This window comes from Patagioenas fasciata, chromosome 27 (assembly GCF_037038585.1).
Source record: "Patagioenas fasciata isolate bPatFas1 chromosome 27, bPatFas1.hap1, whole genome shotgun sequence".
NCBI lineage: Eukaryota > Metazoa > Chordata > Aves > Columbiformes > Columbidae > Patagioenas > Patagioenas fasciata.
Window position 1 is genome coordinate 1,885,367 of NC_092546.1, and position 14,254 is coordinate 1,899,620.

Here is a 14,254-nt window from a genome sequence, read left to right on the forward strand (position 1 = left end):
AGTCTGTACTTACAGATTATATATGTAAAGTCATCGTGAAATAGTTCCATAAAATACTGATTCCTTTGAATGTTTGGATAGCCGGGTACTCGGCCTCGATGCCATCACGCAGTGTGAGATGCTCAGAAGTAGAGCCTTGCTCTGTTCAATGAGAGCAAGACATTGATTGAATGTCACGGCTGATCCACACCTGGCACTTGCAAATGCGCACCAAAAGGTCTGTGTGGGAGGGAAGGATGGTTTAATAGGGAGCAAGACGCCTCGGGAGTCAACCTCCTGCTTCCCTGTAGCACCGCATGGTGGGGTCTGGGTAACCTGAGCTTGGAACCGGCCAGTGCTGGGTAGTTTAATGTCCAAAACATGTGCTTGTGTGCCTCAGGTTTTTCTTAACAACCCTCCAAAGAATCCAAAGCAAAGCTCCTGTCAGCGTTGCAGAGCCCTTGAGCTCCTGTGGACAAGCGCTCGTGTTTCTGCAGAGCAGTGGCAGGTGTTATTCTGCGTGGCTCTGGTGGTCAGACCACTTCATTTTGTTACTACCTCATTTTTCATTCACTTGCATCCCCGTTAGGAGCGATTTCCAGTCTTCTCCGTGCTCATTAATTCAGGATACCGGTAACTAAGAACTGGCTTCTTCGGGAACCTTCTAAAAGTACCACCTTTTTTCTTCCTTTGCTTTCCACCCCTGAATGTTGGCGTTAAGGTTCCTGTGCTGTAAAACCCCTCTGCAGATCCCATGCTGGGCTGCCCGCACAGAACAGCCTCGTGGCCAAGTTCTGCTTCCATGTGCCACCACTTGTGTTTTTCTGACCCCACAGCAGAGGGGGAGGAAACCAGAGCTGCCAGAACAACCCGCTCAGCTCCCTCACTGTGGTTCCTGTGAGCTCAGATAAGTCATCATATCGGCACCTAAGATGTGGTGGGGTTGGGAGGCCTGAACCAGGTAACCTCTCCTTTTGGTGGAATTAGACTTTTTAGATGAGTTATCTTCAATGAAATCACAGCTTTGGTGCCCCCATGACATTCTATTAAATCCAAGCATTTTGTCTTTAGAGCGGCCTTTATCGACTCTATTTGCAGAGTTAATATTTGATAATGCTTATTTTTCATAAAACAATGACATGTTGTTTTTTTTCCTCAATTAGTTCTCTGTTAATGAAACATGCAGGGCAGAAATGTGCTCTGTCTGGAGTGCAGTTTTTAGTGACTTAATGAACTTGATGGAGACTGATTACTGTGATTCAACAATCAATCTGGAAGCCAAAGTTTCGTGTTGTTTGAGCAAAGCATTTCATTAGGATCAGAATATACATGAGTTTTCTTTCAAATACAGCCAGGGACTGAACAACTTTGTGTTCCAGGTGTTAGATTGTGTTTATAGAATCTAGAGAAGCTCTTTGAAGCCACTGGAGCACTCATCCTTTACTCTGTTCTTGATGAATGCTATGGGGAGCTGAAAGTAGCAACAAGCCATAGTGTGAGTTCCTTACTGGGAGTTTTCTGCTTTGTGCACGTGCAGATTGTAGCACTTGGTAAGGGTGCGACTCTGCGTTTGTTTTGCTGTCTGTGATGTGATAACTTCTTTATCTGTGGGGTTTTTGTTGTTGTTTTTGTGTTTTATTTTGTTTTTACATTAAGTGTAAGAGCAGCTTGTGCTGGGCGGGGTGCTGGGCTGGGCTGGGCAGGACAGCTGGGTGCTGTGCAGGGTGCTGGGCAGGGTGCGGGACTGGGCTGGGCAGGACAGCTGGGTGCTGTGCAGGCTGTGGGGTGCTGGACAGGGTGCGGGGCTGGGCTGGGCAGGACAGCTGGGTGCTGGGCAGGGTGCGGGGCAGGACAGCTGGGTGCTGGGCAGGGTGCTGGGCAGGGTGCGGGGTGCTGGACAGGGTGCAGGGCTCCTGCAGCTCCTGCCGCTCTGCAGGGCCGCACTGCTGCTCTCTCCAGTCCCCGCTTTGTGCTTTGCATTCCTAAGCACTTCCAGACTTCGCTCAACCTGTGCTGAGTGAATCAGTGCTCAGGGTCAGCGGGCGAATGGTGGGTTGTTGCTCTCTTGCTCACTGCACTTGTGTTTATGGTGAGCGTGACTTGGACATCCAGGATTTTCATAAGAGGACTGCAGAACTCATATTGGATCCTGTTCTGTCTGATCTTAAAACCAGCACCAGCCTCGGGGCTGTGAGCTCTGGGGATCCATCACAAGGTCGCTTCCCAATATCGTGTGGCACAGCGTCAAGTCTGAGACGTAACGTTTTGCTCTTGCATCTTTGCGGTAATTGCTGAGGCTTGTGAGCATCCGCTGCCCCAGTTCAGTCAATGAAATCCTCTCTTGTGTGGCTCTGGCTGAGACGAAGGAAAAGTCCTGGGCTTTGCGCGATGGGCCTGCAGCGGTTACACCGCAGCCTCTGGCCCCGACTCAGCCACAGCAGCGCCAAACTTCTGCTCTGTGCCGATTTCCTACCCAGAATGTGTCCAGTGTTAGGCGTTCTGTTTCTTGGAGCTGCCACCTCCTGCCCTAGGTGATTCAACAGAATAAATATGTCCTGTGCCATATTTTGCATTGGGGGTGCTTGTCTTTGCTGGGACATCCAGATTCCAGCCAGTCTGCTGTGCTGGGCTCCTCCTACGTGTGAACCTTTTTAAAGCGTTTTCTCCCTTCAGTGCAGGAATCCAGCCCTTTGTGGCGCTCTGCGCTCGCCGGGCTCCTCGCAGCACGGGTGTGGGTGGCTCCTTGTGTCAGGACATCTGATGGTGCACAACGTGGGTGCTTCTAGTCAATAGCTGGAAGTTTTCTGAGAGAATCTGCTCATCTTTAATCTGCTGTTTGTGCAGTTGCACACAGGCTTTTAGTCCTTCAGGACCAAATGTTAAAGCTGAAAGTTAGTCTGCCATGAGTAGCAGTTGATTTGGTTTCTGCCTTCCCCTCACTCTGCTCAGGTGTTGGTGCTTCCAAACCGGCTGTTCTAAGGCTCTGAGAAGGTTGAGTTAAACTTTTCCTGCATGTTTAGGGTCTGGGACTGCTGAGGGATCTGTTTGTTGCTTGTGACACCGACAGCCCTGCTCCGAGTACCTGGGGACAGGTCTGCTGGCTGCGTCTCTGTAAAACTGTTCGATCTGGTGGCGGTTGATTTTGTTAGGGAGGCATCCAACTTCTTGATGGTTCTTGTTCCTTCCCTCACACCTTCTGTACTGTTCGAGCAGGGAATAGGGTATCCCTGTGAGACTCATGGCTTTCTTCTCTAGGAAATCTAGGATGTGATCCTTCAGCCTGTGCCAGAAGCTCCGTCTGTACCTGCCAACTACCAAAATACAACCGGCTCTGAGCTCTGGATCTTACTGTGGTTGAACTCCTTGGACAGCAGCTGTTGGGGACAAAGATCTCGCTCTGCTGTTGCTGACTAATGTGAAGCAGAATGGACATTTTATCACAGAATCATTTTGGTTGGAAAAGACCTTTTAGATCATCAAGTCCAACCACTACCCACCCATGGCACTGCCCCATGTCCTGAGAAGCTCATGTCCATCTGTCCAACCCTCCAGGGATGGTGACTCCAGCACTGCCCTGGGCAGCCTGTTCCAATGCCCCACAGCCCTTTGGGGAAGAAATTGTTCCCCAGATCCAACCTCAACCTCCCCTGGCGCAACTTGAGGCCGTTTCCTCTGCTCCTGGTGCTTGTTCCTGGGGAGCAGAGCCCGACCCCCCTGGCTCCAAGCTCCTTTCAGGCAGTTCAGAGATCAGAAGGTCTCCCCTCAGCTCCTGTTCTCCAGCTGAACCCCCCAGGTCCCTCAACCGCTCCCATCACACTTGTGCTCCAGCCCCTCACCAGCTCCCTTACCTTCTCTCCACTCACTCCAGCACCTCAAGCTCTTTCTTGGCGTGAGGGGCCCAGAACTGCCCCCAGGATTGGAGGTTTGGCCTCCCCAGGTCCCAGCACAGGGACGGTCACTGCCCTGGGCCTGCTGGCCACACCAGTGCTGGTACCAGCCAGGATGCTGTGGCCTCTTGGCCATCTGGAATTTTGTGGTGACTTGTAAGGTGTTGTGCAGAAATGTGAGGTCTATCTCAAAAAATACTGCTGTTACGGCTCACTCGCACTGCAGGTGTGCATGGGGCATGTCGCTTACAGGACCATAAAGAAATCACTTCCATGTACTGGGAGTTCTTCAGGAGCTGGTATTGTGGCAGATGCCCTTCCCTTGATCCCAGAGCACCAGAAACTTCTCCGTGATGGACCACTCTGGTCATACACCCGCCCTGAACAATGAAACACTTCGGCTGATAGACCTTCCTGGGCCAGTCCCAGAAATGGCCACAGCCCAGATAAACTGAGGTATAAATGAAGCCACCATTGCCTGTCTGATGTGACCTTTGGGTGCCCCTGTGACAGGTGCCCGTCTCCACCTGATCCCTGTCTTTTCCTTCCCATGGTGTGTTCTCCAGAACACTCCTTCACAGAAGCTGTGCAACTGGAAGAGCAATGAATGGCTGTGTCCTTGGAAGCTTTGAAAGGAAAAAGGGGAGGAAGATTTCGTGGCGCTGTTTTCAGATGCTGAAGGGTGATCAGTAGCTCTCCAGCTCGCATGACGGGGTAACTCTCATTAGTGCAGTGGATTTCAGTCTAGAAACAGAATTCTTGAGTCTTCTTGTTTTGTAGAAGGTATTTAAGTATTCTCTTTAGCTGAAATTGTTTCCTTTTGCGTGGAAAACAACCATGAAATTGCTTATGCCGTTTTGCTGTTAACCGTGTAATTGGAATGCATCATTACCCCTGCCTCTTTAATCACATTTGGTGGTTTGCAATTTCTTCAAATGTGCATTCAAGAATGCCCAACGACAACGGTGAACTTAATGAAAAGTGCAAATGGTTTGCAGACAAATTGGTCAAATACTGAAAACGTTAACACTCTTCTAGCTTTGCCAGCTTCACTTACTTTCCTTTATCATGAGCGTGGCCATATAAACTACCTCAGAGGTGAGAACTGAGCTCTAGCAAGGGAATGGGAACACAATGAATGCCAAGGTTGCTTGGATCATTCAGGTGGGTTCAGAGCACAGGCTGCAGAAGGAGCAGCTGGTGCAGCAGTTCTGGGCTCTGCTGCTGAGTGTTCTGGGATCTTTAGGGATTGTCAATGGCCTTCGGGAGCCTTTGGGGAACGGGGGTGTTGCTGCTGCCAGGAAAGGAGACCTGGACTTCTAGTAAGGAGCTCTGAGCTCTACCAGCTGTACTTGACCAACAAAAGGTTGGAGCTTTTGTTCCAGTAGACCACTGGTTAGGGATCGTCAAGCACTATTGCTTAGGACAGGCCTATGTACCAGTCAGGCCTAGAGCGGAGCTCGGAGTGCTGCTGCAGCCATGCAGGTAGGGCTGCGGGCTGTGTCGCAGTCAGCCTGGGTGCTCTCGGGAGCGGTGGTGACACGGTCTGCAGCCATCCCTGTGACAGCAGGAGCCTTGACCGAAACAGAGGGGGCAGCTGTGCAGGGCTGGGGCTGCAGGGAGGGCCTGGGGCCTCCCCCTTGGGCTGGGCAGAGAGCTGTCCTGTCACTGCCGGAGGAGCCGTGGCACCCGTGAAGGACCTGGGGTGGGTGGGCAGCAGCACAAAGTCCAGCTGAACCAGTCACTAGTGAGGTACCCAAAGGTTTGATATCAAGGCCAGTTCTGTTTAAAATGTTTGTTAATGACTGAATGCTGGGGCAGGTGGCACCCTCGGGGTGTTTGCAGCTGGTACCAGTTGGGAGGAGTGGCTGGTGCACCAGGGGTTGTGCTGAGAGCAGGGCTGGTGGAAGGGAGGGTGACTCCTGCTGCTGTGGGGTTGTGAGTATCCATTTATTGTATCTGGAGACATTGAAAGGATTAAATATATTTATGGTTCATATCCTTCCTTATGATACATAGACACATAAAGTCAACATGGCAAATGCAGTTGGGCCAGTGATCGCATTAAGTGCTGTGCTTTACGAAAGCTGACATGGTCAGTTTGTTTGCTTTTTCCCCCAGAAAGCCATAAAAATGAGCCATATAGCAAAATATTCAGTTGTACTCTAGTACTTCTGAACATGTTTTCAGTGGGAGTTATTGTTCCACATCTTCCTAGAATGCTTCCATTCTCTTCCAACAGAGAGGCAGTTTGTTTCTGCAGAACAGCGATTTAATCGCAGAATGTCCTGAGCTGGAGGGACCCGCAGGATCATGGAGTCCAACTGCTGTCCCTGCACAGGACACCCCACAGGTCACCCCGTGTGTCTGAGGACGTTGTCCAGTCTCTTCTTGAACACTGTCAGGTTGGACCGTGACCCCTCCCTGGGAGCCTTTTCAGTGTCCAGCACCTCTGGGTGAAGAACCTTTTCCTCATGTCCCAGTGACCCTCCCTGGCACATCTGCTGCCGTTCCCTGGGCTCTGTCACTGTCACAGAGAAGAGCTCAGCCCTGCCCCTCCTGCTCCTGCTGAACCTGCAGCTCATGAGCTCTGCCCTCAGTCTGCTCTGCTCCAGCTGAGCAAACCCAGGGACTTCAGCCACTCCTCATCCGGCTTCCCCTCCAAACCTTCAGCAGCTTTGTGTCCCTTCTCTCCAGCAGTTTTATCTCCTTTTCTCCCGTGTCCCAGCCCTGCACACAGTGAATGCTGCAGGTGAGGCCGCCCCAGCGCAGAGCGGGACAGTCCCCTCCTGCCCGGCTGGCTGGGCTGTGCTGGATGCACCAGGACATTGTTGTTCATCTTAACCTGGGATCGTGTTGACTCTGAACACTTGCATTGTTGTGTCTGCAGCTAAAAAAGTCTCATTATTTGAAAGTTGAAGTGTCTTCTCAAGGGAATGGAGGGAGTGGATTTTTCAGCCCCCAGCATCTTGGATAGTCAGGTTTCTGTTCCAGCCATAGATCAGTAAAATCTGTCCTAAAGTTTAAAGGAATGTGATCTTGCGGTACGTGGGCAAGGCACTTTCCTCCCAAAGACTCCTCAGGAAATCACCCTGTGGTGTTCATACACAAGTTTTGGGCCTGGTATTTTCTGTGTTCACTTCACAAATCCTTTTCACTTCAAAGCATCTAAGATGCTGGAAATTCATCTGCAAAAAGAACTCTAAAGTGAATTAAACTAAATTTCAATAAAAAAATGTTCTGGAATTGAGAGGAAAAAATATAAAGAGAACATACAGAAATTATAAGTATGCAGAAGGGCTTCATTAAATCATAGAGCATGATAGGACAGTTTGAGTTGAAGGGACCGTCCCAGTTCCCCCAGTGCCACCCCTGCCATGACAGGGACATCTTCACCAGCTCAGGTTGCTCAGAGCCCCGTCCAGCCTGGCCTGGGATGTCTCCAGGGATGGTTCATCCACCACCTCTCTGGCCAACCTGGGCCAGGCTCTCACCACCCTCAGGGCAACAATTCCTTCCTCATGTCCAGCCTGAATCTCCCTCCTTTAGTTTAAAACCATCACCCCTTGTCCTGTCACAACAGTTCCTGCTCAGAAGTCTGTCCCATCTTTCTTATGGGCTCATTTTAAGCACTGAAAGGCCGCACTAAGGTCTCCCCGGAGCTTCTCTTCTCCAGCTGAACACCCCAGCTCTCTCAGCCTGTCCCCAGCAGAGCTGTTCCAGCCTCGGATCATTCCTGGGGCTCCTCTGGCCCCTCTCCAGCAGCTCCATGTGTGTCCTGTGCTGAGGACCCAGAGCTGGACCAGCACTGCAAGGGGATCTCACAGAGCGGGGCAGAGGGGCAGGATCCCCCAAACCTGCTGCCCACGGGGTGGGGATGCAGCCCAGGGCACCATTGGCTTCTGCGCTGCAAGGGCGCCTGGTGGCTCATGGCCGATCTGTCACCCACCAGCACCCCCAAGTCCTTCTCCATGGGGCTGCTCCCCATCCCTCCATCCCCAGGCTGGATGGATACTGGGGGTTGCCCTGACCCAGGTGCAGGACCTTGCCCTTGGCCTTGTTGAGCCTCGTGATGTTCACGTGGCCTGACTTCTCGAGCTTGTCCAGGTCCCTCTGGATGGATCCTGTCCCTCAGTTGTGTCACCTGCACCTCTCAGCTTGGTGTCATCTGCAAACTTGCTGAGGGCGCCCTTGATCCCACTGTCTGTGTGACTGATGAAGATATTAAACAGTACTGGTCCCAGTACGGACACCACTTGTCACCGGTGTCTATCCAGATTTTGAGCCATTGCCCACTACCCTGTGTATGCGACTCATCCACCAAACCGTCCACCCATCAAATCCATCTCTCTCCAGTTTAGAGAGAAGGATGCTGTGGGAGGCCCTGTCAAGGCCTCGCACAAGTCCAGTCAGACGACATCTGTAGCCCTTCCCTTGTCATCCCCTCCCTGGGCTCAGCCCAGCTCCCGGCGGGTCTGTTCCCTGGTCTCCCCAGGCAGAGGTGACACTGACAGTTCCTGGGCTCTTCCTTTCTACCCTTTTTTACAAGGGGTGCCATGTTTCCCATTTCCATCACGGGGTCTTTACCGAACTGCCAGGACTTCTCAGATACCATGGCCTGTCATTGGCAGCTACACCAGCCGGTTCCCTCTGCACTCTGGGATGCATCTCACCGATCCTTTTGTTTTCCGGGTTCAGAGCTGTCACCCACTGCACGTGGCTGAATTTTGTAATTGTTGTGGGGACAGCGAGCTCCTGGAGCCGCGGTGAAGCGCAGACTTGTGTCGAGGTGGCTTTGTAGCATTTGGAGAGGCTGCTTTGTTGTAATGTGTGATGGTTTCCTGAGTTGTCTGAAGGTCAGGCTTTCCGAACCTCGTAAATGTGATTTTTGCATTTAAACTTCCACAAATGAGAGCATTCATCGTTTGGCCGTGGAACAGAAAGTGGCTTGTGTCCCGGTTTACGGAGCTGAAGGGAGCCGTGGGTTCACACTCTAGTTGAAAATCATTATCAGTGAAACTAGATATGATTTTCGTTGTTTCCTTTCTGCTGCTGTTCTGTTGTGATCAAAGTCGGTTCAGTGAGACATTCTGGTTTTCAGTCTCAAGCAGGAATTGCCACCTTTGCCTTAGTCACAGAAACTGTAGCAAAGCTGAATTCAGTTACAGTGTAAGAAAGTTCGGAGCACTGGCACTGAGCACAGAGGAGCTTAAAGGACAAATATTGTGGAAATGGTTAAATATTAAGCTAAGCTTTGGGTTTTGTACTCCAAAGGCTCTACTTAAAGTGTCCGTGGAGCAGGTGCGGTGATTCCTGGTGATGTTGATGGGCTAAGCCAGCCCTACAGCCGGTGCTGCAGGTGTCAGCCTGGCTTAGGCACAGAGCCAGACTATCCGGGTAGGCCGAGCTTTACCCCCAGCCTGCCCACCGTGGTAACTTTGGGTTCCTGCAGTGCACCCAGCGTGACTCAGGATCCTTTTGGGCAGCGTTTATGGCTAAACTGGAGATGAAGCAGAACCGTAAAAGGTCATTCAGAATGATTAATTGTAGCTTTAGGAAGTTATTCAGTAGAGAAACAAAACGAAAACAAGACACTTTACTTCCATTTTCCAGAATCCATATAAAGGCTGTAGAATATTTGTGTTGGGCAAAGTGATGTTGCGGATCAGCGTGTGGCTGCAGTACCTGTGCTGATGCTGCTGTGCTCAGCCCCCCCTCAAGCTGCGTGTTCTGTAGTGTTCTGGGACTCGCTGTGCAAAGCAACTCGCTGTTATTTGTTATTATTTCTCTCGTTCCGTTCAAGTCTCAGCCTCAGTTGAGCTCCGGCTTTCCCGAGCGGCCCGTGTTTCTGAATTCCTCCTGTTTGCCCTGCGCTCAGCGCGGCGGCTCCGCCGGCACATCCGCTCCTGTTCCTGCTGTCAGGATGTTTGGAAACAGAAGACACTGTATGTGTGACGTTAACTTGTCTGGGGGGTTAGAGCATCGCCTGTCACCGCCTGCTCTGCTCCGCTCCGCGGTGCGGCCTGGCTGTGCCCCTGCGATACAGCAGCGTCGCTGAAGGAATCCCACAGCAGGCACATCCGAGCGCTGCTGATCTCATCTCATCTGTTCCTATCCCTCGGAACTACAGAGTCCCTGCTTCACATTCTGCTTTTTCAGCACACTGGTGGCTGGTATTTGGACCTGGTACTTCTTGATGCCTTCATACATATTGGAGCTATTTGCTTATCACTCACAGCACAACTTTTAAAGCCAAACAAACAAAAAAAGCCCAAACCCAACTATCTTTCCACTCCCCCAAGTGACATTTGGGGAGATCTCCATCCTTTTGTTATTTACATGTGCTTTTAAATTTCATCTCAAAATACTGTATCCCAGTTTAGAAAACAGATTCTAAACTAAAGCACCATTGTACCGAGGTGCTCTGACCCGACAGGAGCTGGTTTAAATGAGAAGGATGGGGGGAACCTGCATCAGCTGCTGCCTGAGGGCTCTGGAGCCAAGCGGAACGAGCACGAGCTCCTGTGGAGCTGCTGGTGCAGCCACCGGTGCTGGAGGAATGAGAGCGGAGCCAGAACCAGAGCAGCGTGTGCGAGGAGCTGGGGAAGGAAGCGAGGACATGGCCAGAAACCCAAGTGATGCACAGAAAGGAAGCCAGTGCCCTCTTTCCTGAATGGGCTTTTTATCACGGAAACAAAACTAGACTCTTTTTGCTGAAGGCGTGTAGCGCTTTGCTTAAAACTAGGTTTTATGGTCACTTTGTTAATTATTCATGCAGATAAGGACCTGCTTGTTTGGGGTTTTTAATCTGTTGAGTAGATTTGCGTTTATGTATATGCGAACTTTTAGAAAGGTTTTTAATATCTAATAAAATAGTTCAAAGATGATTACAGTACTGCCTTGTCTTGCACTATAGGTTTCTAGCAGGCTCTTAACAGGCTAAAGCGAATAGCTTGTCTCCTTGCCTGGGATAAACACTTGACATAAACCACAATGCTGTGTAAGTGCCAGTTCCCTATGGATTTCCCGCTGTGCCCTAATGAAGGTGGTTTGTGGTGTTTAGGAGGAGGGAACATGGAGTAAAATTGTGCAGCAGTGTTCCCGAGGAGTGATCCTGCAGCGTTAGATATCCCAGCTGTGCAGAGAGAGAACCCGTAACCGGACGGCAGGAGATGGCTGGGACTGATAGCATTAAGTATTTAGAGCAAGGTAAGTTAATATGTGATGTCAGTTTTGTGTAAGTTGCCGTTTTTTGGACACTGAAGGACTGTAAATCATGTTACGCTGATATAACTTGGAGGTGGTAAGAACAGCCTGAGAGGGAAGGGCTGTGTTCTAGGTTTTGTAGAGGAAGAGGGTAGTTGATGTTTTCTTACCCAGTGTCAGGTAAAAGTTAACAGGACTGTCATTTCTGGGGTTTAGTACGAGTTTATTGTTGAAAGCCTGCGACACACATGAGAAAATCTGCTAATGGTTGTAATCCTGCCACTGTGCAGACCCTTGTGTTCTCAGTCTGTGTTTCTTTGTGTAAACCCCATTACATCCCAGGGCGTTCAAACCCTTTTTAAGGATTAGTTGTTGAGTGACCTGTATAAGATTTGCAGTGGCAAAGGAGCAGGATTTGCACAGGTTGAAGCAGTGGAAGGGCCGAGGGGCCGTTGCCGGGTGTGCTGGGAGCAGCCATCGCAGGGTCGGTGTCAGCGCTCAGGGACCGTATTTGCACAGGAACAGGCAGATACCAGCTCTGAAGACCCACGTTTAGAAAGGAGGGGGTTTGTTAATTGTGCTTTCAGTCAGAGTGCCTGGGATGAATATCCAACTATTTTTAATGTGAAGCTTGTTGAGCTTTTAGGGAAAGGGAATTTGGACTTACAGGGACTGGACCCGGATCGCGTGGTTCCTTTTGGTCCTGCGTGTCCAGGAGTGCTGTTACCTATATATAGGGTAAAACTGAAGCAGAGTAGTTTCATCTTCCGCGTTGCTGATCGCAAGTGGTCCATGAACACATAACGTGGGTGACGCTTTGGGTGAGCGGCACCTGCTGCGTCCTGGGACCTCGCTGGCGGGACATCCGGAGGGACACCCGCTCTGGTCCCAGCTGAGCCCCGAGCTCCGTGACCCGCAGCACCGACCACACGAATAAACAGACCCGCTGTGGAATCGCAGACGCCGTCGACCCCTCCCCAGCAGTGCCTGCCCTGCCCGCCAGGCTCGGCCTTCACGCTTGCAGGGTTTATCTTGTTGAAATCAGTTTCCCTGCTCTTTAAGGGCCTATTTCTAGAAACTTTATCAGCACCTGGTTCTGTTCAGGAGTTTGCTGGAATACTCATGTTTCTGTGGCTTTCGGGACAGGCTGAAAATGTCTGTGAAGCAGCGGGTGCGCTGAGCCGGCGCTGTTTGCTGTGCCTGGGAGGGGTCGGACTCTCCCACCCCTTTGGGAGGGACCCAGCAACTCCCTGGCTGTGGGGTATTTATTCCCTCTTAAACTTGACTTTGTTTTCTTGGTCGAATTCTGGGGAATAAACCTGGGTCCAGGTGCTTAACATCTTTCTAATTGTTACATTATCAATTTTCTTTATTGGGGGAAGAGAATCTTCGTGGCTGTGGACTAACCAGATTTCATCTAAATGATTGGCCATCTCTGACTCATGTTACCAATCAATAAAAACCATGCTGTGGTTACACATAAAATATGTCTGCAAAATCCCGTTCTTGTGTTATCTGTGGATCTTTAACGGCACAGAAGCTGGTGTCTAAGATCTTTTCCTGCATTGATTTGTTCTGCTTGGCTGTCAAAGAGCCGTTAGCCATCCAGCGAATGCCGTCCTGCAGGTTTGGTCTGTGCTCCTGGGACGTTTTAAGGCTGGGCCTGTGTGTCCTGTACCAGCTCTGCCTGCTGCAAGAGCTTTAGCAGAGAGCGCAAATTAACTGGGGCTGTTTACACAAGGAGCGTATTAGGAAGCGGGCGCTGACATGATTTGGGTTCTGATGAGTTCCCGCTCTCTAAGGTTTCACAACAACGCGGAGGAGCCGCCGGGGCTGCTGTGGCTGTTCTGCCGTGACCTGCGTGCACTTGGCAGGAACACCCGCAGGCTTGTTTGGAGCTTCTTTCCATCCTCCTGCCTTTCCACTCGTCTCTAGTCCCTCTATTTCCTCCCTCCCTGGTTCTTTTTTCAGCCCGTTTCTGCAGTTATTTTGTGCTGGGATGATCCCCATTCGAGTCCTTTGGGAGTGGGTGGGGGTGCTTTGGGTGTTCTGGAGTGGCTGGAAAATGTAGGAAAACTCCCTTGCTGGGCAGGACTGTTGTGGAGCCATGGGGGGGTATGAGAAAAGGGAGAGACTCCTGTGCTGTGGTGATGAGCTCTGTCTCGTAGCATCCTCAAACCTAACAATGGAGCTTAATAATAACTTAAATATACTATATTGCTAAAGTACAATAGCACGTTCTCCCGTCTTTGGAAAATCCCATGGATCTGGCTGAGACAAGGAGCTGCCGTGTGAAGGTTCACCTTTTACTGAACGGGAGTTGCTTTAGTGCACTGAGCCTTGAAGGTATTTTAAACATTTTTAGGTGTACAGTGATAAGCGCCTCTAATTGTTGGGAAATTGCAACCCAAAATGATCTTAATATGCCATGTTATAGTGGATAGTAACATTTGTGGAGGTTGGAGGTAGAAGCAGAGCAGATAAGTACCCAAATAAATGTATTTTGCCGTAAATGTTTTAAAGCTTTGTTATTATTCTCAAGTTCTTTTTGTAAGAGTTAAGAGTGAACTTACACAAGGCAATAATACGTTAACTGTTTGCATTAACAAGGCTGTTCAGAGTTGGTATTTTAGCCCTACATTTCTTCTGTGGATGGATCTCCCTGGCCTGAGGACAGAGGAATGTCCAGAGCGGCACATTGGAGTTACTCTGTACAGTGTGTCAGCCTTGAGAAGCTTCTTTGGCTTATTTAAACCCTTGCTGTGTGGATTATGTCTGTGTCATTCACTTTTTCCCATATCTATTCCCTTTAATTTGGATGGTGATAACTTCCTTTTGTTAGGATTAACATGAGAGACCTGTTTTTCCCTGTAGGACACAGCTTAGGCTACGGCTTTGTGAACTACGTTACTGCGAAAGATGCTGAAAGAGCAATAAACACACTGAACGGCCTCAGACTCCAGTCAAAAACCATCAAGGTAGGATGTTGGGATTTGTTCCATCCTCTGTGAAAAGGGCCATTCTGGTCAAGTTCATTCAGTGCAAAACTCGTGTGCTCTGCAGCTGCGAGAACGGACAGCCCGGGAGGACAGTGACGTGTGTCCTGCGGTTGGTAGCAGCTTTGGATTGAAATATTCCCTGTTTTCTGTTCCCACATCCTTCAAATTGCTGCCAGGGTTTTG

General features: G+C 50.2%; 1 protein-coding gene across 1 annotated transcript in view; it reads left to right on the top strand.

Annotated features, from left to right (window-relative positions):
- ELAVL1 (ELAV like RNA binding protein 1) overlaps positions 1 to 14,254 on the top strand; it is a 36,436-nt gene that overhangs the window by 12,703 nt on the left and 9,479 nt on the right. Inside the window, exon 3 of the mRNA XM_065857999.2 lies at positions 13,947 to 14,050. Within this exon, the coding sequence (XP_065714071.1) occupies positions 13,947 to 14,050 (104 nt within the window). The remainder of the gene's footprint in view (positions 1 to 13,946; positions 14,051 to 14,254) is intronic.